This window comes from Gallinula chloropus (genome assembly GCF_964237585.1).
Source record: "Gallinula chloropus genome assembly, chromosome: 3".
In the NCBI taxonomy this organism is placed as follows: Eukaryota; Metazoa; Chordata; class Aves; order Gruiformes; family Rallidae; genus Gallinula; species Gallinula chloropus.
Genome location: NC_140087.1, coordinates 22,906,570 through 22,928,594, shown reverse-complemented (window position 1 = coordinate 22,928,594; position 22,025 = coordinate 22,906,570). Strand labels below are relative to the sequence as shown.

Below are 22,025 nucleotides of genomic sequence, written 5' to 3'. Positions count from 1 at the left end.
TTGCCAAAACCTGTTTTAATTGGAGTAATGTGGACTGTTCTTAGTGCAGGCACCTACCTTCTGTATCAATAAACACTGGCTATCATGATATGAATCCAAATTTGTTAAAGAAACTGGAAAAAGCCTAATCAGCTACAGTTTCAATGTTTTCTCTGTATCAGAGTCACAGAGGTAGTTGTATCAAATACATGGGAACAAATAGATGGCATGCTAGAATAAAGTACGCTTGTGCACAACTGCCGGTGGTAGGACAAGCGAAATAACAGCCTCCCAACTGCAGCAGTTTCATATAACATATTTGATGCTTTCTCGTAAAGTTCCCACTTCTGGGATGCCACGGCCCAAAAGTCCGTTTTCCTCAAAAAAAAAAAAATTCTATTCCTAACGATGCCGAAAAATAAGAAAGAAAGAAAAAAGAGAGATCATAGGCTAATCCAATTTATTTGATTTTTAAATCTTATGGTACCAGAGAAGGAGGAGGAAAGGGTGGTTCGTGACTGAGGAATGTTTGGAAGCCTTTGGCAACACTGGTGCTGGGAGGGTCTGCAGCAGGGTACGCATCTTGCACTTGCAATTGTGATTTCTAAATATAAACTGTCTTCTTCAAAATATGTCTGTATACATTGCCAGCACTGTTATGATCCTGATGCCCTAGAATGTAACAGTCTGTTTTTTTCCTTTCTGCTGTGTGCAGATATTCATGTGTATTTCTTGTGCAGCAATACCATACTGCATGGAGCGGGGTCTTACTCTGCAGCCATGTGGGGGAAAAAAACATTGGAGAGAGAGCTACTACGGAGCCAGCACTGAGGCTTAGATATTTTCCTTTCTCTCTGTTTCTTCTGCTGATGAGCACTTGTTTGCAACAAATCACAGAACTGCCTACAGCCAAGGTCAATTCCCTGTTAAAGTCTAGAAGAGGTGCAGACACTAACTTGGAGGGATAGATCTGCGGAGAGTACTGGTGCGCTGATCTTGGGCTGTAGCCACTACTTGTTATTACTGCAAAACAGAAAACAAGAGTACAGCAGTCAGAAACATCAGGAGACCAACACCGCCCAACAGACCAAATACTAATGCAGTGACATTAGTGGAGAAGCTTATTGAAGTGGGCATCTTTTCAACCAAGTAGGTGTCACCTGAACTGCAACAACATCTTAATGGAAAAAATTAGAAAACTCCAAACCCATTCGTTGTTGTGTAGAACTCTCTAGCTGGTACGGGTACGTCATGCTTTTTCAGCTTGACTGACATGTTTCTGAATATACTGCAGAGGCCATTTCATACCTAATCTGATCCACGCACCACGGATCTTTCAGATTTGCAAGTTGTATTAAAACAGGTAGTTAAAAAGAATCTTGTGATTTAACATACAGCATTGCACAGGATGGAAGTAACATACACGTATTTCTAAAGTCTCACTTTAACAGGCTTAGTAATATCAATACTGGGTAGGAAAAAATACGTTTGATATGGGTGTGGTTAATTGTACTCATTTTAGGTGATGGAAAGACACCAGACTGACTACTAGAAAACACATACCATTCCTTAACAGGCAGACTAGAACATAGCCACTAACAATGTTTTTATTCCCAAAGTAAGCATAAACAGTCTTGGTTAGTAGCCATCAAAATTGCGTATGTCTATACTATTCACAGCTGCATTCTTCCAGGGAAGCTAACAGAACAATAGTCACATCCCATTAAAATTTCATTCAGAAGCGGTGCTCACACTGGATTAATTCCAAGTGTTTGGAAGTTTCTCTTTCCTTTAGCCATCTGTCTTGACTAAGACAGATGTATTCCAAATATATGTACTCTAAAGTGTTGAACCAATCCCTTCAGAGCAAATCCATACTGGGCAAACATACAGAGTGTCTTTATTAGGCCATCTGCTGTTCATTCACTTTTCAAAAGATTAAAGTAGTACACAATGAAGCACTGGAATTTCTTTAGTCTAATCAATCATAGTTGTACTTCAAAGTGTACCCTCTTCCTGAGCTGTTCGTAATGGTAGTAGAAATGAACTTTCAGAATTATAGAAGTGACAAATAGGCTTAGGTTCCTAACTATTTTATGAAACATGATGTATTTCTACATCCAGGCCTAATTAACGTCTATTGCTTTGAACACATGCAGAACTTCATATTTTTAAAGCTGGTTTAAATGCATCTAGAGCATGTAGGACTTAAAAGAAAAATACAGTAGAAGAAAACAATTAGTTTCTTTTTTAAATGTGCAGCTGAGTATGGCTTGAAAATAAAAATTGGATAATAATTTTTTTGAAAATGTGCCACCAGGTTTCATAGGTAGACAGGTATAAGAGTTGCTGATTTAAAAGACATTGAGTGTTTGCCTGTGACAGATGTATGCTGAATTTAATTTTGTGTGGATTTTTTTGTGGTTTACACTCTATCTGCAGAGTGATCCACTAGATGCATTCCCCATGCTAGAAGAACCTATAGCTGTATATACCAACAGTCCATAGAACTCTAAAAAAGGTTCTCAGTTATTTAAGGCTTGAGGAGCAATTATTCTTCCTTGTTGTATCTCTGTGACCTTTTTAAAGACAAGCAAGATCTAACAGAGTGACCTTGGTGGTTGTCAGGGCAAGGAACTTTCGTGATCCATTATCAGCTTATCGATCTTTTTTCGCCTGTACTTCTCCACTTCTTGTCTCATCATCTGCTGGATGACAGCTCACTTGATTAATCAGTTTAGTTAAAGCACATTTATTATTCCACCACACCTGATGTAAACTACAGAAAATGAATGAATGTTCACTTAAATCACTGGACCCATGAAAACCTGATGTTTTTCAGCAAAAAACTGTCCTGCCTTCTTTTTTGTTATTTCTGCATATACCTTATTTTACAAATTCAGAAAATAATTTGATTCATACTTCCTTTTTTTCTTTTTTTCTTCAATTTCCCTGATGATACTAGTAGTTGCAGGGAAGAGAGAGAAAAAGGGGTGAGTGCCCCCAAAGTAAACTGTGTATCTTTCAAACTAAGAAGCCCATTCCTTTCACTCTTTCTCCAGTAGCTTGTCCCACTGATTTATGAACTACATTTTAGACCCTGAGATGTTTGAGAAACAGGGGGTATAAGACCTATCATAAGACAATACTATGGCTGAGTAGACCTGGTGGAATATGCCTCTATCTCAGAGATCAGATTTGCAATTCTATGAAATTTCGACAACTTCCACTTCTGGATAGCCTCCTACCCCTGCTTCTGAGAGCTGTCAGCAGTGGAGGAGATGGTGGAAGCAGGTTGTTATGGTATTTGTAACCGTACCACTTTAAGTAGCCTTTCACATGAGCAGGGCTAAACACTTGCTTATATTAAAAACAAAATATTTTTTTTTTCTTCTCAGAAAAAATCAACTTGTTGTAATCTTCCCTGCTTGGATTTACCAGAGGAATGTTCTTCGGGGCAGGTATAAGGCCCTTGATTTCTTAAGTCTCACTACGGTGCTGAATGGCATATTCCAGACCCCACTAACACTGATTCACAGAGGGGATGAGAAGCTGACAGCCAACTCACTCCAGTTACCCTAATACTTCAACCTACGAAGGTGGCTCAGTGTATCAACACAGGCCAGAATTTTGGATTTTTTCATTACACATCTGGAAAATTCTGCGCAAAGAGTTTAGGTTGAAAGGATCTCATTTAAATAACAAATCAGAATGTCTACACACAAGGGGACCAAATGTAGGTTATACAGCAGCAGCGTTCTAGCTTTGCCTTTATAGCTTTCAGAAATTGTTTTCTGTATCCTTTTCTGTGTGCAATAAATACTAAGTAAAAAGGATGATGAGAACTTCAAATGTCTCTCTCTGCTCCATCAAAATGATAAACAGTTCCCAAATTAATCCAGCATTGTAAGCAATATGAACACAAGAATGCATGCACTCGCAGTACAGCAGCTGCAGCAAATTCGTGGAGCATGAAAATGCTCAGTTCAAGGCTGTCCAGCTCTCCACATCCTGTGAATACCCACTCCGATGGGAGGCTACTCCAGAGGCACAAAGCTTCAAATCCAGTACTACAATATAATTACCAACTCATTCTTGGGAGGAGGAGGAGGAGGGTCTCTCAGTGTGACTCTCCACCCAGCTAACCCTTGCTCACGCATGGTTTCTCCCAGGGAAAGCTCTGCAGGATGGAGGAACTGGAGCCCTGCGCTTGAGCTGCAATACACGAATTGCAGCGCAGCCCTAAGCACGAGCTCACCCTATGACCTGGGAAAGGCCACTGTGGCAACTGTTGTGTTACAAGAGATGGATGAGCTTTGTTTTTCAACTTTTCAGTCAAAAGTTGAGGTTCACCACAGTTACCTGTGAAGCCTAGTCTTTGTCTTGTGCCCTACACCTCATACAGTCTGTCTGACCATCCCTTTATGTGTTAAAGCTGATCATTAGGGATGGAGCTGGCTACTTCACACAGGGCTTGTTCATGTGTGCCCTGGTAGCTACGAGGGCCAATGGGATCCTGGGGTGCATTGAAAGGAGTGTGACCAGCAGATCAAAGGAGGTGATCCTCCCCCTGTACTCTGACCTGGTCAGACCCTACCTGGAGTACTGTATGTAGTTCTGGACTCCCCGGTAAAAAAAAAAGACAGGGATCTCCTGGAGAGTCCAGAGGAGGCTGCAAAGATGATTAAGGGCCTGGATCATCTTCCCTATGAGGATAGGCTGAATGAACTGGGGCTGTTCAGCCTTGAGAAGAGAAGACTAAGAGGGGATCTTACTAATGTTCATAAATACCTGAAGTGTGGGACACGGGGGGAAATGGCCAGCCCCTTTTCAGTGGTCTCTGGACACAGGACAAGGGGCAAGGGCAATAGCCTCAAGTTGAAGCACAGGAAGTTCCACACCAACATGTGGAAGAACTTTTTCACAGTGAGGGTGACAGAGCCCTGGGACAGGCTGCCCAGGGGGGTGTGGAGTCTTCTTCTCTGGAGATATTCAAGACCCGTCTGGACGCCTCCCTGTGCGACCTCTCCTAGGGGACCTGCTTTGGCAGGGGGGTTGGACTTGATGATCTCTTGAGGTCCCTTCCAACCCCTAAAATTCTGTGATTCTGTGATTCATCCTTCTGCTCAGCTTCAGGACACATCATGGGTTTTGACTGCCCTTGGAGCATGGAAATCAATTTTAATGGGTAGAATATTTGAAGGAGAGGACTTATGCATAGCAGACTCTCAAATGGATCTCAGCACAAGGATTTCTTTTTTCACTCATGTCTCATTTCATAAAATATTTACTAACATACGTAAATCCTTCCCTACTCAACAAAGGATGCTTGAGTCCTTCTGACCCATACTTGTAAGAGACAGAGTAGGTGATAACCCTGTATGTCTAGGCATCCTCAAGAAATGAGCTCACAGGTGCTCTGAAAGCTTCAGGAATGTACCAGCATTATCACCTTGTCACAGTTGAGAATAACACACGTATGTAACTGATTATTAGGAAGAAAAACCTGTTCAGTGTCAGGCTTTGTTATGAATTATTTTTTCTATTGCAGATGGTTTGCTTGAAATTACATCTTTGTACTTAGTGAGTATTTACTGTCTTTGGCAACACATTAAAGTTCCCAAACAACCAGTTAGGTTAAAAAAGACAAAGAAATATTTTTTCTGGTGAGTTTTTATTGTTCTCTAGCACTTCTTCCACAAAACCAAGCCAAGCAAATTGTCCAATTTGCAGGTACCAGTAAAAAAGCAATTGTGAAAGTAACAGATTTAGTCTCCATGAAAGGCTCAGCATGTTTTCAAGGCAGCTCGGCCTCTCGCTCTGATGATGAAGAGTGCACATCACCCAGACAGGCAGACTATCAGTTTCCCACTGAGAATGACCATTCCCATTTAATACTTGAGTCTGTGGCCTAAGCTGAGAATAAGGTTTGTATTTCTTTTGAGTATGCAGGTGGCTAGCAGACAAAAATTATTGTGGAAGGCTCAAATTCCTGCCTTTTTTTGGAGGCACCGATTGTTTCCAAACCTCCAAAGTGTAGAGATCTCAATACTTCTTTTGAAGTCAGTGGAAGTTAACGGGTGAGTGGCACCTGGGGAAATCAAGCTGTTACTTAGCTATCTAAACCTGAACTGGAGGCTGCAATTTTTGGCACCCTTTCATGAAAATGTAGCCTTAGCCATGTTTTACACATAGAATTCAACTCAGATGTCTTAAATGTATTTCAGAACCTGATAAAATTTCACCAGTAATGAGAAAATCATATATATGGTTGGATATTTTATAATCTGTAATCATTACTAATACAATTTTAGGAGAGAGTAACAAGGGAGTGAAAAATTAAAGCTAATTTTCAGCATAGACTCTTAATTTTTTTATGTGAGCTGTTAAGACTTTAAGGTGCTGGGGTTCCTTTCAGGGTAATCTTAATGAGAAGAATGTTTCTGGTTTTTTCTAACCAGAAAAAGTATATATAAGCTTGCTTTACATCTCACAAAAGACCTTTTTATCAGGAACGAAATTTGTTATAAACACTACTTCAAATAAGCACCTTCAGAGTATATCTGCATTTGCTAAAAAATAGCCCAAAACAATTCCAGAAACAGGAAGGTAATTCCTATAGCATTTTCATTACATTGTGATTTCCCAATAGGGTTTGACTACCTACGTCTCCCAAAGTATCAGTGAGGAGTGGTGATTCCTGGACTCAGTGACATTTCAGTCAGGCCATCACTGAACTGGTACTTTCAGATGGAAAATTTATTCTGCCTCATCTCCTTATTAATATTATTATTATTAGTGGGATTCAGCTGAATGATTGGAAGACAGATTATCTGTTCTTTTTCACAGCTATTCATCTTTCAATAATTTATAGGATTTGACTTTAAAATTGCTGTTTGTTTGAATTTTTTAAGAAGAAGCAACTGGAACTTATGATTATTTAAAGTACAGACTGTGTTTTCATGAAAAGAAGGTAGTTTATAGCAATCTTGTCAGTGTTTAAACTAACACACTGCTCATAGGAAAAAAAAATAGCACTGAAATACAATCCTTAAGTTTTAAAATTCTAGAAATTCAAAAGGCTGTTACAAATGCAATCCATTTTGTTTCTTCCTAAAATCACAAGGTGAACACTGAGAAAAATCTACAGTCCACGAATAAAATTATTACTGTGCTATTTTTGCATACATTAATCATCTTAGTCATCATTAAAGCTTTTCTAAGATCATGGCTTATAACAACTGTAGATTTTCATTTAAATAATAAGAACAACAATAATTATCATTATTATTTATTAAATGTATTATATATTAAAATGTTACTTTATTGTAGTTTTTAAAGAGCATTTCCATGCAGTGAAATGTTAATTAGTGGAGGTTATTAAATGCTATACTAATGCTCATCTAACAATAGGTGATCTTATTATGGCTTTACCTGACCCAGTAAAAGTGTCAAGCGATCCATCTCCAGTTGTTGTTGTTGTCTCACTGCTGTTCATGGGTTCTGTTTTGACTGCAAGAAGAGACACTACATAGAAGAATAAGTAGACATGAGATTTTACTTCTAAATTTATACTGGAGTCTTCATGCCAGTCTCACTAGAGGTAGTCCAGCTCAAACAAGCATGCGGTGCAACAGCTTTGACCTTCACTCTCCAACCACACCGAGATAATCTACACTTGCTCTGTCTGGAGTGGCCGTCCATCTACACAGCTTGTTACCTGTGCATTCATCTATCTATTGGTTTCAGCAATGGGAATATCTTCTGGGGAGTTTTCAATTGAAACCTAATTGATTCTAACAATTCCCTGAATGTAGCTGAGAGGAAGGAAACGTTAGTTGTCAAGGGATGTAGCACGTAACAAAACCAGTTTTGCCTGACAAGTGAAACAATAATAATAATATGGTTTCATGCTCATATAGAAGCAAATTACATTCACAGTGCCAGCACTCTACCTTTCCCATTCCCTTTTTACAGAGTCTGTGGGGGGCTTTTTGAGCTAGGTCACCAGAAAGCTATTTTCCATAAATAGAGAGGTTTAACAGAAAAAAAAACCAACAAAAGAACTAGAGTAGGACACAAACAACAGCCATGACAAGTCAGCTTCTAACTCAGAGGTTACCAAACATTTGGGTCCACTCTGAACTCAAGTTATTTCTTATGGATCATCATGCACTCTTACCATCCAAGCTGTAACTGAAAGTACCACAGAGGCAATCTAGATCTTACAGTTTAATATGTTACCTGAAGAGACCGACCAGCAAGGACTTTAATAACAGAGTTTGGGAGTCACCCTTCTAATTGGTGGGGTAAGAAACAGCAGAACCGAACACACTGCAGCTTTTTTTAGACGTTTGACTGACAATGTGGAAACCATCAACATATTATCACAATTAACTTGCAGAAGTCAGTCAGGTGTGCACCTGAGCATTTATCACATGTGGTATCAGCAACTTGCTTGCAGATACCACAGGGCTGGTTGCTGCCCAGAAGTGCAGAGCGAAGTGGCAATGGTGACCTGCATGGGCCACTACTACAGCCATATGCCATGTATGGAAATTCCAAGGTTACAGTATGGGATTTTTGGAGAAGCTTTTGCTGTGGCATCCAGGCTGGCCGTCAGCAGGTCTAACACATGCAAGGAAAGATGTTTTCTGCCAGCTAGTTACTAAGCTGAGCAAAGCTCTTGTCTGTCATCATCACTGCATCCATGGTTGACTTCACTGGTAACAGTAAGTGGGGGGGGGGAGTTTCATGGTCTGAGCCAGCAATGTATTTACAGACTGGAGCTCAGATTCAAGTGACCTAACTTAAGCACATAGAAGAGGTGAATACTAATCCCCCTTTATGTCCAGTTTAGAAAGAGAGGAACTTCCAGAGGGTGATTCAGTCCAAATACGGCCTGAGCTGCCTTCAAATTCCTCATCCCTCTTATGGTCTGCAGATGAGCTAAATAAAGGATTTGGTTTTCTCAAGGCAAAACACCACCTACAGAACCATACCACTGTTCCTGACAGCGTCTGTGAGCACGATGAGGAGCCCACTGAGAAGTGCAGAGCTATCAGTATGGATGCCTGTGACAGGCCCTACATGAGTTACCTCTCCTACGGTATCACACCTAATTTCTGTTCACCCTGCTTAGGGGATCCTACCTACATCAGTAAATCCCCTGGGATGCTGCAGACGCCTACAAGTGCACAAGTGACCTACACTGAATTCAAAGAGGCACCTGTCAAGTCAGGGACATTTGAAAAATGGGGAAGTATTTGTCTCCATGACAGAGAGAGTGTCACTGGTGCCCCAGTGCTAAGGAAAAGAAGCAGCAGTTTCTTACACAAGTTACATGACTGTACATTTCCGTTTACTGTGAGACATTAAAAAATCTTTAAATGTGAGTCTTTTAAATGTAGACTTCTTTTCATTATCACTTCTCTTTAATAAAACTGCCACACCCACAAATTCTGTCTGCAAGCATAAATTCAGTATGAAATGATCAGAGAAGAATTTTAGCAACATTTTTCAAGCTGCTATGCACTCCTTGTCATTTGGCAGACTATTATCTTCAAAGTTTTAAAAAAAAATTAGAAAAAGAGTAATCAACAATTCCCATTTCTCTATTTAGAAGAGAAAGGTTTTATTTTCATCAGATTAGTACACTATACATCAAGAAAAAGCTTAAAGGACATTTGTCACAAAACAATTGCCTCCACTGAACTTCAGGGCTCTTGGTAATATGGAACATGTATTGTTGCCTGAAGCATGAAAAGTAGCTGAATGAATTTGTTTTCTGATTACTATATGCAGGTAAAATTTCCATTTACTTCAGGAGAAGAATGAAAAAACCCATACTACGTTGGAAAGACATGTATTTTCCCATCTTAAGAGCTATGGTCATATTTTACTTTGTAAGATGCATGTCTCTTCTCTGCAGAGTATGGACATTTACCTACATGAAAAAGCCCATACTTTTTCGTACCTTTATCTGTCTCTACTCAAGATGGTATTCCACCATTACCCATATGAAGCTACAAACCTATGTCCAGTATTGCACCCAGAAAGACACTCCAGTATGTGCCAATATTGTTTCATTAAAAATTGAACCTGGATATTAATATCCAATGTTGTTTTATTAAAAAAAAAGAAAGAACTTGCGTAATAAATTGAAATGTTTACTTTAGAGTTGTGCCTAGTTCTGGTTAATGCCAGCTGCAGTGCACTTCCATCAGCATCAACAGTCACCATCTTTTTCTCTCCCTGTCAAGCAGTAAAGGATCTAAACCGAAAGAAACTCTCTCATGTACTTAGTTTGAAGAAAAACATCTAATTGGCACTGTGTTTTGTTGAGAAATACATGTAGAAAGTATTTTATAGTGCTTGTCTTAAAACAGTTCTACATCATTACATTCAGATTTAATCAGAGTCAGGAATTCATCAAGGTATTTCCTCAGTGGAGCTAGACATTTACCGGTCTTTATGCTGCACGCTATTAAACTAAGAGGGGAAAACCCACTAAGCTAACTAGAAAAACAACAACAACAAACCCCAACCCCTTCCCATTCCCCCCCCCCCCTCCCCTGCAAAACCCCAATTCTAACAATGGATCAAAACCCTGGGGATATTTAAGCTGAAATGAAATAAAAGCTGACACAATTAAAACCACAGAATCACCCCAATGCTTCACACATGCAAGACAAAGCATGGTTCTGATGCTACTGTGACAACTGCTCTAGACATAATGCAAAGACTAAGAGTTTGAATAAGCATTTCGGATTAATAATTTGAAGACTATACATTTAATAGTCTATTCTTTAAAGCGTGGATTAATTATTTTTAAATACTGAAAAGAGTAAACACATGCTGGAAATACTCTTGAGTGGGGCTAACAGTGAAGACTGCACACGCTAACACAGTAGAGCTACCACTATGGTCAGGGGCTGGAGCATATGATGTACAAGGAGGAGAAGGCTGAGGGGAGAGCTAATTGCTGCCAGCAGCTATCTAATGGGAAGGTTCAGAGATGAGAGTACAAAGCCACACACTTCTCAAAGGGCACCCTGTGAAATGACAGGAGGCAACAGACACAAGCTGCAGTGAGAGAAAAATCCAATTAGCAGTAAGAGGAAAATTCTTTGCTGCAAAAGTAGTCAGGCCCTGGGCCAGGTGCCCAGAGAGGCTGTTTCAGCTCCACCTTAGAGATATTCAACACTCAGCAAGATGCTGACTTGAGCAACATGATCTAACAGCAAAGCTGGCCCTGCTCTGAGCAGGGGTTGGCCCAGGTGACCTGCAGAGAACCCTTCCAGACTTAATTATTCCAGGACATACTCAGAATACTGCTCCCACTAGGCAACAGCTTCTCCAATATAAGTTCTTCACTTGATGAAAGGACTTAGCAGTCCAGCACTACTACTCTGCCAACCTTTTGTTTTTTTCCCTAAAGAAACTCTATATTAAGGACTGAAAATGAACAGTTTTAGGAGCAAGAGATGCTGCTGCTATACATGAAGCAGGGCAAGTGCAATAGCTATCAGAGCAAACAAGTCTGACTAAAAGCTCATGAAAAACAGAGCTTGTCATATGAATGATTTTCCTCTTTCTTTTATCAAGCCTTAAGGCTATTCCTAGGAATATACTCAACTAGAAGCACAGATGTAAACATTCTACTGCCTACGGAAAATTAGATTTATATACAAGGACTTTCACATTACACTTCCTCACTACTGATAATTAGTACTCTAAGTTATTACCTTCCACATTTATCTGAACATGTGAAACAGTTAACTGAGGTGACAGTTATGTTAGCTATGTTAGTTCAGTCCATCCTTAAACTTAAATTCTTGTAACTGAGCAGGAGCACTCATATGGAATTACTTATTTTAGTGCAAACATTCTTTTGTTCTCCAGCCTGAAGTTTTTTGGTGGTAGATTCTCTCTGGATATGTGGCAATCTAATTCTGAGGGTTTTGGTAAAAGGAAGTTTTTTGAGATATTCCTAATATCTGTCCAAACGTGCACAGCTTGATCACCTCTGTAATGGCTTGTAGAGGGCCACAGGGATGCATGTTTACACCTATGATGAATCCCATATGTACTGCAACAGTGTCAGGTATGTAATTATCATTAATCATTATTACTCATCACAATTAATAATACATGAGAGGAAAATCATAAATGAAAACAACAGATTGAAAAATATGGCCAAATGTTTATAAAGGGGCACATTACATGCAGTAGCACACTGGACATAAAGCTTTAATTAACAATGAAAGTAGTAGTAGGAGTAGCAACAATAATGTCAACCTTGGTTTGTGCTCAGGTAATCATGCAATGTGGTACCTAAAAATAAAACAAATGGACATTCTGTGGAAAATCCAGTGGTCTGAATTCCAGCAATGCTGACGACTGGTAGTTCCCAGCAATGATGCTCACTGCGGGGCTCTCCCAGTCTCTCAGGGCACGTAGGTGGTTAAGATAATTTTAAGCAGGTTAAATTCTCCTTGGTCATCAAAGTATGGTAAGGTAACTATTTATTGCAACTTCCTACCAGTTTTCTGGCTGAGGGAAAGGCCTCTGAGAAGAAGTGGAAAAGAAAAGGATGGGGGGGGGGGGGGGTGGTAACTCCATAAAACTGTTCAGATCACGTAAGGAAAGAACAGAGCAAATCAGGAGAGATGTTACACAGCAGTCCCGGGGACACACCACCACACGCATGCACGGTACCAGGCTCTCTCATACTTGTTGCAGAGGAGGGAGTACTGCAACTCAGCAACCAGTCTGCAGTATTTAACACAGTCATGTTGTCTCCTGAGAACAGGAATGGTATAATGGTTCATTGTCACGAATGTCTGCTCAGGGTACATGAACAGTCTTCAGGGCAAGTAAGTGTTTTTGCAATTTAAGCCAAGTCTTTTAACTGCACCATATTGTTTTTATGAGTATTATTTTAACTGGTTTATTTATGCAAGTATAATATAGAAGCACCTAGTTATTAGTGTTCTTTAATGGTATGTTTTAGGTTTTCCCTTCTTTACGCTGGAATAAGGATCCTATTTAAAAATATAAATAGGTTGAACCTTTATGGTTGAGCCCTTCCCTGCGGAGTTCTGTTACCCTTACATGCACACACGCTTTTTATTGACATTGACAGATATATTTTTTTCAATAGGTATAATTGAATAAAATGCTTTACATTTTGGCCAGAAAGAACAAATAAAAAAAAAAAAAAAATCCCGGTGCCAACTGTTAAAATAGACAGCAACACATAAACTCCAAAAGAGAGGGCTGAAACTCTAGCCTGACTCATAGCCACGGTGTCACTCTGATGGACGCTAATTGGAACAGGACTCGTGGGACCGTGCCTCCCACTGCTCCAGTGCAGCTACGGCAGAATCTCTTATTCGAAAGCACTGGATCATTTGTGTGGTAGCTGCATGGTACTGCTGTCCCTACAGTAATACATACAACAGTAATAACCGCTTACTTTTGAGGAAAATATATAAATATATTTATGACTAACTTTTGTTACCTGCCAAGAAATGGAATTAGCATGTTCATCATGAAAAATAAAAAAAAATTACCTGAGTCTAATTTTGATGCTTTTCTTTCAATAGAGATTTTAACTCACCCTAAATGTGCATAGCCCAGGGTGTAAGAGTTAATTATTACTCAGGAATGAAGTATGATGCAGAAAATGCAATCTATTTCAAATTATCAACAGGCATAACCAAACCTTTAACACTTTGTTCAAATCAATCATTGCAAGATTTTCCTTGTTTCGCCTTTGCCCAGTTCTGCCTCTTACTCCAACTGGTGCAAATTGAAGAAAATGCTGTTGGAATAATCAGATTTACCCTGTCACAACTGCTATTTTGTTCATAATTCCTGCTGAGTTTATAACTGGTTTTATGTTCATCACTGAAATTACATTAAAAATGTATATTAGTAAAAACTAGCCAGAAACTTTGTTTGTGCCAGCAGTATCTTATACTTGCCTCCTGTTCCATTTGTTGTAACTGATGTGCTACTGAGATTTGGTTTATCCAGTTTGGAACTGCCCGGTGCATCACTGCTTCCAACAAGGTTATGAGGACTGGCTAAATCTTGCATTTCCATAGACCTATTAAAGAAGGAGGTGACAGTAAATGCATTGCAATACTATGTATAATAATCTACTTTTTCAATAGCAACTTTTTTTTTTTACACAGAGAGTTTGTAATGCAGCCTGATGAACAAACCAATACAGGTTCCTTTCAGATCTTTGCTTTTTACCGAACCTAAGAAAATAGCTAATAATTTCATGTTAACAGCAACAAAGACAGTCTTTTTCATTTTATCTTTAGGTAACGTGAGACAACACAGGCTTATGAAACTGCTGAAAGAGCCTGTAAAAGATGTGCATAGGACAGTGTGTATATATGGCTGACAGACGGAGGGATAAATGCAAGTAAATAGTTATTTCTTGGAGGAAAACAGAGAAATCAAGTGAAAAGTCAGTCATTACACAAAAAGTCAGAAGAGGAACTTCTGCCTCACATTATCTGTATTCCAACCACCAGCAGTTGCTGCCTCACACTAAATCACAGGAACAGATCAGACAGGTGAATGAACAGAACCTCCACATACATCTGGAAGATGTTTCACTCGTACAAATGTGTATAGTCTTACTACCTCAACTGATTTTTTTTTTTTACCCCTTCTGAGTAATTTCTCAGAAACTTGTGATATTTCAAGTAGATTTAGACTGCAATGGGTTTTAGCATCATAACTGTACTGGGGGACTGCGAATGTCTTTCATTCTCTGACAACAGATCTGCCTTTCTCAGACAAAGCAGACATGGAACATTTCTTGTAAAACTGGTAATTGCAATCCAATTTGCAGTGTGTGTTTGCCTTTTGCTTGCTTCATTTATAAATTAATCACACAGATTTTTTTTGCCAAAGAAACTGTTTTGGGATGTATAAGAAATGTTGCCAGCCCGTCTGTGACCAGAAAACCATTTACCACATGTATACTACAAAGGCCAACAGAAAGATTGTCTTACAGAGTTGTGAAAGCCTAACTGTGTTGTAGGAGACTGAAATGACATGGAAAGAGATCGACAGTCAGGCTCTTTCAGTAAGAGTAACTGCTTGATATTCTGGGGAAGAAGAGCAGTGGCAAATTGTTAAGGCAACACCAGCATCTGAAGCCTTTATTGCAAGTTTCATTCTGAAATTGTCTGTGAAACTCCGTGCTCTGTGAATATTGTGGGGAAAAAAAAAACCCCACAACAAACCAAACAAAAACATGCCCTCTTTCCATCAAATATAGGTCTGCTGCTTGATTCTATCTTTTTTTTCTCCATGATAAGGAAAAGGAAAAAAAAACCCACAACCACAGATCAAAATTGTCTCCTGTTTCATATTCCTAATTCTGTGGATCTCCCAGGTGCTTTAGCTTGTCTCTCACTGCATTCAAGTCACGGCAGAGATTTAGAGCTCTCTTCTCTTGAGTATCTTCCAGGATATTTAGGAAATACTACATCTCAGCTGGAAAAAAGCACCAAGACCTGACCTAAAGGCATGTGAAACCCCGGTAAAGAATCTCATTTACTCCAGCGAATGCTTGAACCAAGCCTGAAAGGCCCGAACGCTCACTGGCAGGGCAGCCTCCTCGGCAGCAGCCTGATGAGCAGGGGAAAACTGATACTGCAAGAGGCCACGCATCAGCAGGTAACAATTTTGCAACCATATTCAAGGAAATGCGAAGGCATAAACTGAGATTTGAACTGTGCTGACCCGTATTTCTTCATCTAATTGTATATACATTTCTACACATCTGTCAGCAGTGCATTGTATTTACTGTCTACTGGAAATGTGATCAGCACTAGATGAAATAAAATGAACTCAAGTGATTTACTAGCCTGTCTATTTTTGCTTCATAGTTTCTGTGCAGCTAAAGTTTTAGGAAAGTCTGCAAGTTTCCATCTTGTATGTATTTAAGGGAGTAGGAGAATGCTACACAAAATAAACACCGTGTCTCACTGCATATACAGTGTAATGCTCCCCACGTGTTCACTTGGCGGTTTGTGTGTTATGATTTCCTGTTGAAGTACGATCAGCCTAGAGATGCCTAATAGGCAGATCTAGCTTAGAAAGTTTACATGTGCTTTTTTTCTTCTTCAGCATGGAAATCAGAATAATTTCTTTTCAGGCAAGCACAGATTGTGGCCACGGATGCAAGTACTTCAGCAATATTTTGTAAGCAAAATAATTGATTTACCAATCTAGTGCATCTAAGAGGTATCCAGCTTAAGCACTTTTCACTCTCCTATGAATCAGATTTTCTTAATCGAATAGGGTCTTCTTAATCAGAAAACTAACACCTCAGATTTCTATTTGCTTCGTGAAGAATATAAACAATCAAACTTTGTACAAGGAATAGTTTTTATTCCATACCAGTATGAAACCTTTTACGCAGAAAAATATTTTATTTGCCTTATAGCAAATGGCATCCTGTTTCACAGACACGGCAAGCTAATTAACTAATACTATTTTAAAAGTAGTACGTTTATAAATAGACATTTTCTTTGCATGAGTAAAAGCACTTGCAGTTACTGGTAGTCCATTAAGGATAAAAAGGATATCCAAACCAATAAAACGTTTCACAAAACCATGTGTATACATTATACTTATCCTGGGTGCTCTACCTTGTGTGAACAAGTAAGGGGATTATTTTAATATATCCCTATGTAATTTATTTGTTCAACTGCACGTTACCTTCTGTGTAACAGATGTCATTCGGTTCACCTTTCTGGATGCATTTAGTTTACCTTTAGCCTAAAAAAACCTGTCAGGAAGATGTAACAGACTTACTAAAACCTTACCGTTTCAGTGAATAAAGGATTCAGGAAAAATGCTTAAAAAATGGATGAAATAATTCCAACATCTTGAATTCATTTTGTCAAACTAAATGTTTATCAGAGTCCTGCTTTCACTGACTTAATCAGAAGCAGGTTTGAGTTCACTATGTGTTTTCCTGCACTAAAAATGTAAAAAAGAGTAATCTCCAAAGGTCCAATTAATACTTTTAAGTGCATGCAGTTATTTATTAAAGACTGTTTTCTAGTAAATGCAGCGTGGTTCAATTTAGACAGAATAAACTGTAGTGTTAAAGCTGTTAAAAAACCTACATTGTACAACTTTATTTTCCATTCTTTGTTTCTCTTGCCAGGCATGTAACTATTCGAGCTTCACTCTTCCCCCTCTTGCATTGTCTCAGACTACTTTTCACTGTAATTAAGTAAAATGCTAAATTGTATCAAAAGATAATTTTTTTGAGAGGGAACAGATCACTTGGTGAGAAGATGTGTTCATTTTCTCTGGACTGTTTGAAGAAACTGAGCATGGTTGCAAGCTCCAGAAAGAAAAGCTGAGAACTGGCAAGATGGATTTGCCTTTTACTCTGCTTTGGCTTATGCTTTATGTCTTTGAAAATTGGTATTTGCACATGCTTAGTGGATCATTTCAGAGGCTTACTGGAAAAGCCTCTAAAACATCCCATTTGCACAGCGCAGCCTCCCAGATCCCTGCAGGCTGTAACTCCTCTACGCCGGCAACCTCAACAAACCGAGGTGGGTTTCTACTGAAAAGATGTCTGTGTGTGGAAGATCCTGGACCTTCCACGGTTTGTTCCCTGGCTTGAAGTGACATCTTTTCAAGGGTCAACCTACGTTCACAAACTGGTTAAGGAAGAGCATCCGAAGCAAGAAACCCTCCCCTCTCCCTCTACAAGGGCAGCCGAACAGAACTCTTTGATGCATCCCAGACCCGTTGAGCGCAGAGCCCAGCATTGTAACCCAGCCTTGGGTAGGAAGGTTGAAGTATGGCTAATTGTGGTTGCCCAGTTTGACAACTGCATCACTGTATTTCTGTATAGCTTTTGTTTGTATTATTATAAAGGTAAAAAGTTCGAGCCTTGCTTCTAGGGCTGTGCTTTTTAAAGTCCTGTATTTTTTTCCTCTCACTACAATTACATATCCATTTGTGCACTGCTTTTCTTCGGCCAACTGAAATTCTATTTCCAGAAAAATCTGAGTTGTTGTAACTCTGTTATCCATTTGCATTTCCAATTAGAATACTATAAATGTGGAGTATGAGCTGGGTCGTTCCACAACTCAAAACTCCATTGACTATTACTGAATTCTGCAAGTAGATCATATTTAGAGGATATTCTACTTTGAAAAGATCATGTCTTAACAGGTAAACCTTTTAGCTACATAAGCTACTTTTACTGTATTTCAAACTTCTTTTCTACCAAGTTTGAAAATGCAAAATTATTTTTAATGATTTACAGAAGAATAAATATTCCAATGTGAAAAAAACCTTTAAATTCTAGTCTAGACAGAGTATTTTACAAATATTAATTTCTCACCTTGCAGTATTTTTTCAATAAATCCAAAACAAAAGAGAACTGAAAGAAGGGTTAGCTGAAGGTTATTTAATGCTGAGTAATTTAATTTAGTTTATAAGTTAGTCAGAAAAAAATTCTTTACAAGCATTTAAAAGGATTTTTCTTTTTAAAATTCCTTAAAAGCAAATTATCTACATGATTTTCTTTAGTGGAATGTACTAAACTTTAAATTATCTGGGGTTTCTGGTTGGGTTTTGTTTGGTTGGTTTTCTGCTGCTTTTCTTACATCCCTCCTGTTGTAACTCCAGCTCTTACATATCCCAAACTTTCTCACAGAAACCTGGAGCCTTGTCCAATTAAGATGTCAGATACCTTGGAGCTTCTGAAATTAAACAAACAGGGAATTTCCTTTTATTTAGAAATTAACTTTTAGAGCAATATGAAAGTTGGGTAACAGATCTGTTCAGACTCAGCTAAATCTATCTCCTACTTCTGTCAGCACAGCTCTCTGACTGACTATACAGTTTTGAAGAAAAGTGGGGTGGGGGTTTTGTTTGGTTTTTTTACCCCACAGAGATTTTTTTAGCCAGATCTTCCAGCCATGTTCTGGACATGACCACTGAGCCCGCCTCTCTTCCATATGCAGCCTAGCTCATGCAAAGCCTTCTACTCTGATAAATCAGAATGGATGCACATACACAAATGTCATTAGCTCAATAAAATCTACATAAAATCTGCAACAAATTTTAAAGCAACCAATAACAATAGATATGTCATATTTATAGAGGGTTTTCCTAGGTGTTTTAAAACAAAACAGAAAAACCCCAAAACAACAAACCCCATATTTTACATGTTATTTTTACATTTAGGCCAGAGATTTTTCATGTTTACTTGCACCTAAACAAATTGTAAATAATACAATTAAAAAGAAGTAACACCAATGCTTTAAAAAAGTCCACAGCAAGCAATACCACAGAAGGTGGAGAGAAGGATTCTGGATGACAGGTTTCCTGGGAATACACACATGCATACAAACATCATGTACACCAACCCACAGCTGCATGCAGACTTTTAATAATTCTTTGGTGCTAAATATCCACACAGACCTATGTGTAAGTGTATAAATATGCACCAAAAAGCTTTCCAACATCTTTCGCCAAAGACTCACACAGATGTTGTAATGTAACACACAGCCCAACTTTCCTCAAATGAGCAACATTACAATCACTACACCAGCCCTAAATATACAGGTTTGTAATGTTTTCTATTACAGGTGCTTCTACCCTGAGCACAGCAGCCTTTGCTATTTTTTGCCACTGTAAAATATAATGAAGAAGCAGCTAAATGGATGAGACAAATTTCCTCCCTTGAGATGACTGTCCGTCTTGCACTGCCAGGCTCATCAGCCCCTGCTCTGTATCTCCTGAAGATTAGTAGGTGGCCAAAGCAGCAGATCTTTTGCTACTCTGGCCACGATCTTGCAAGTTAATCTCACAAAAAAAAAAAACCCAAAACCTCCATCATGTGAGTTCCTGGAGCCTGCCAGCAAGTGAAAAACAACTAATACTGCTGGACACTAGCAAGACCTGCTTTCCGCTCTCCTTGAGGCCTCTTTTCTTGTAAAGTGATCTGATACAGCGCTAAGAAGCAGCACAGACATGTCATGGCATAGGGATAAAATCAGCAAATGCTCTTCAGAGTTTTCTTAATTTTATTTTTTTTAAAATCTAGAAAACAAGTGTTCAACTTTTTGCAGCCATTTACGAGAAGGTGGATTCTAGCTATGTAATTTCTATTTCTCATGGTTTTGTAAGTAGGGTGTCAACTTCCATATCAAAACAGTAAGAGGAAGAAGCAAAACTAGCGCCACATTAATATATCAAAAATAAAAAAAAGCAGCTTCTCCTCTGTCAGTCTATGAACAATGTCAGGCAGAGGGTATCCCAGGGAGGAAACCTTAGCCAAACAAAGTACTGCAACTTTAAGAGTTTTCTGCCTTGTTTATAAACACCAGAGAGTTGACAAATAATAGAAATATAATGAAGGTCAGCTTTGGAGAACTGTACCCTAAGAACTACAGTAAAGTTCTTACAAACACGGATTATTGATTACAAACCTGAATATCATCACAAATGGCTTTCCAGTTAGTGAGTTCAAGCTCACAGGGAAACAGCCCCTACCCAGGGACTGCAATAATGGCAACTGGGAGAGAGGATCCTTCCAGCACAAAGCAACAATAATTTCAGGAAAACTCAAACCTGCCCGATTTTGTTTAATGGCTTTTTAGATCTCAACTATACTGCTTATCTTGCAGAGGATGGGACTTCATAGGCAATCCTTTGGGATGTAAAGTGGCACTGATTGTGACCGTATCTCAGTTTTCCTTTCATGCCTATTGTCTTTCAATTCAAGCTCTAATTCCAGGAGAAAAAAGCTCCTCATGCAGACAGTATTACTTTACAGAGGCTGCCTGACAGGCAGCCTGTGTCTGCGCTTGGGATGCACTTGGTGGGGAGGGAGAACAGGCAGGTTCCGTGACAACAACCAGCACTGCAGGCTGGCTGCCTCTTTGTGCCATTCTCAGCTAGAGAAAAAGGACTACTTTGGTTTTGCTTCTTTTAACAGCACTGCTGCATCTTCCCCAAGCCCTTTCCCACTTGTCCAGTTGAACTTTTGCTACGACACGCTCTTTTTGACCCTGTGCCACCTTGAGATTTTTTGTGCTTCCTGACAGCTAGATGTCGTGGTACTTTTTTCCCTTCATTAAATCTACTCTTCCCTCTTTTCTCACTGCATGAGCAAACACCAAAGGCCATAGCTTTGGTTAATCTAGCACTAAATTACTGTTACAGTAATAAGCAGATACTGCTTTACTGAAACGGATTTCTTCTTCAGGGGTCTAATGAGAAAATGCAACCAAGTATTGTGAAAAATAATTGCTTACAAATTCAAGTTTATTCCCGTTGGAAAAGAAAACTCTGATTTTCTTTTCCTGCCTGAAAAATAAAACGAAGGTGAAATGCTTAGGTTTTTCTCTGGTGATGACTAAACACAGCAATAAATTTCAAAGGCTTGGATTGTCATGCTGTATAATTGCTGAAAACTATTATTTGCTTAAAAGTCAGCGACTGTATGGTTTCCCTGGTTTCTGATTGACTGAGACATTTTATTTCAGTTTAATGTCATTTAATGCGGTTTCCAGAAAACCACAGAAAGTCATCTATTCTAGAGCAGTTCAGTTGCACACAAATTCACATTAAGTTATTTTCTCACTGCTTTCTGACTTTTATTGGGAGTGAATGTCATTTCCCTGACACAATTAAAAGAGAATATAAAATTACTTTGCATTTCCACACTCATAGATAAAACACAGAATAATTTCGAGGAACCATTCTGGATTCTCCCACTGGACAATTAATTTCTCCATTTGTCCAAGGCCAACAAGTATTAAAACAAATAGGTAAAAAGTAAGAGAAATCAGGAGCAGAGGTGGGGACAAACGTACTAGATTATTTACCTTGGCATAAACTCACCCTCTCTATGCTCGGGATATTTCTTCAGTTACAAAACGCAGGTCTGTGCTAGTGAAATGGGCAGCCTGTCACAGAAAAGGGAGGTAATGGGAAGCCTTTTTTTCTGCATGGCTCCCTCCCCA

General features: G+C 39.0%; 1 protein-coding gene across 1 annotated transcript in view; it reads right to left on the bottom strand.

Annotated features, from left to right (window-relative positions):
• Window positions 1–22,025, bottom strand: part of EYA4 (EYA transcriptional coactivator and phosphatase 4) — a 152,274-nt gene that overhangs the window by 35,491 nt on the left and 94,758 nt on the right. The window contains exons 4-8 of the mRNA XM_084262506.1: window positions 13,971–14,095; window positions 12,715–12,783; window positions 12,280–12,315; window positions 7,414–7,506; window positions 936–1,002 (exon numbers count right to left, since the gene is read on the bottom strand). Of these exons, the coding sequence (XP_084118632.1) occupies window positions 936–1,002; window positions 7,414–7,506; window positions 12,280–12,315; window positions 12,715–12,783; window positions 13,971–14,095 (390 nt within the window). The remainder of the gene's footprint in view (window positions 1–935; window positions 1,003–7,413; window positions 7,507–12,279; window positions 12,316–12,714; window positions 12,784–13,970; window positions 14,096–22,025) is intronic.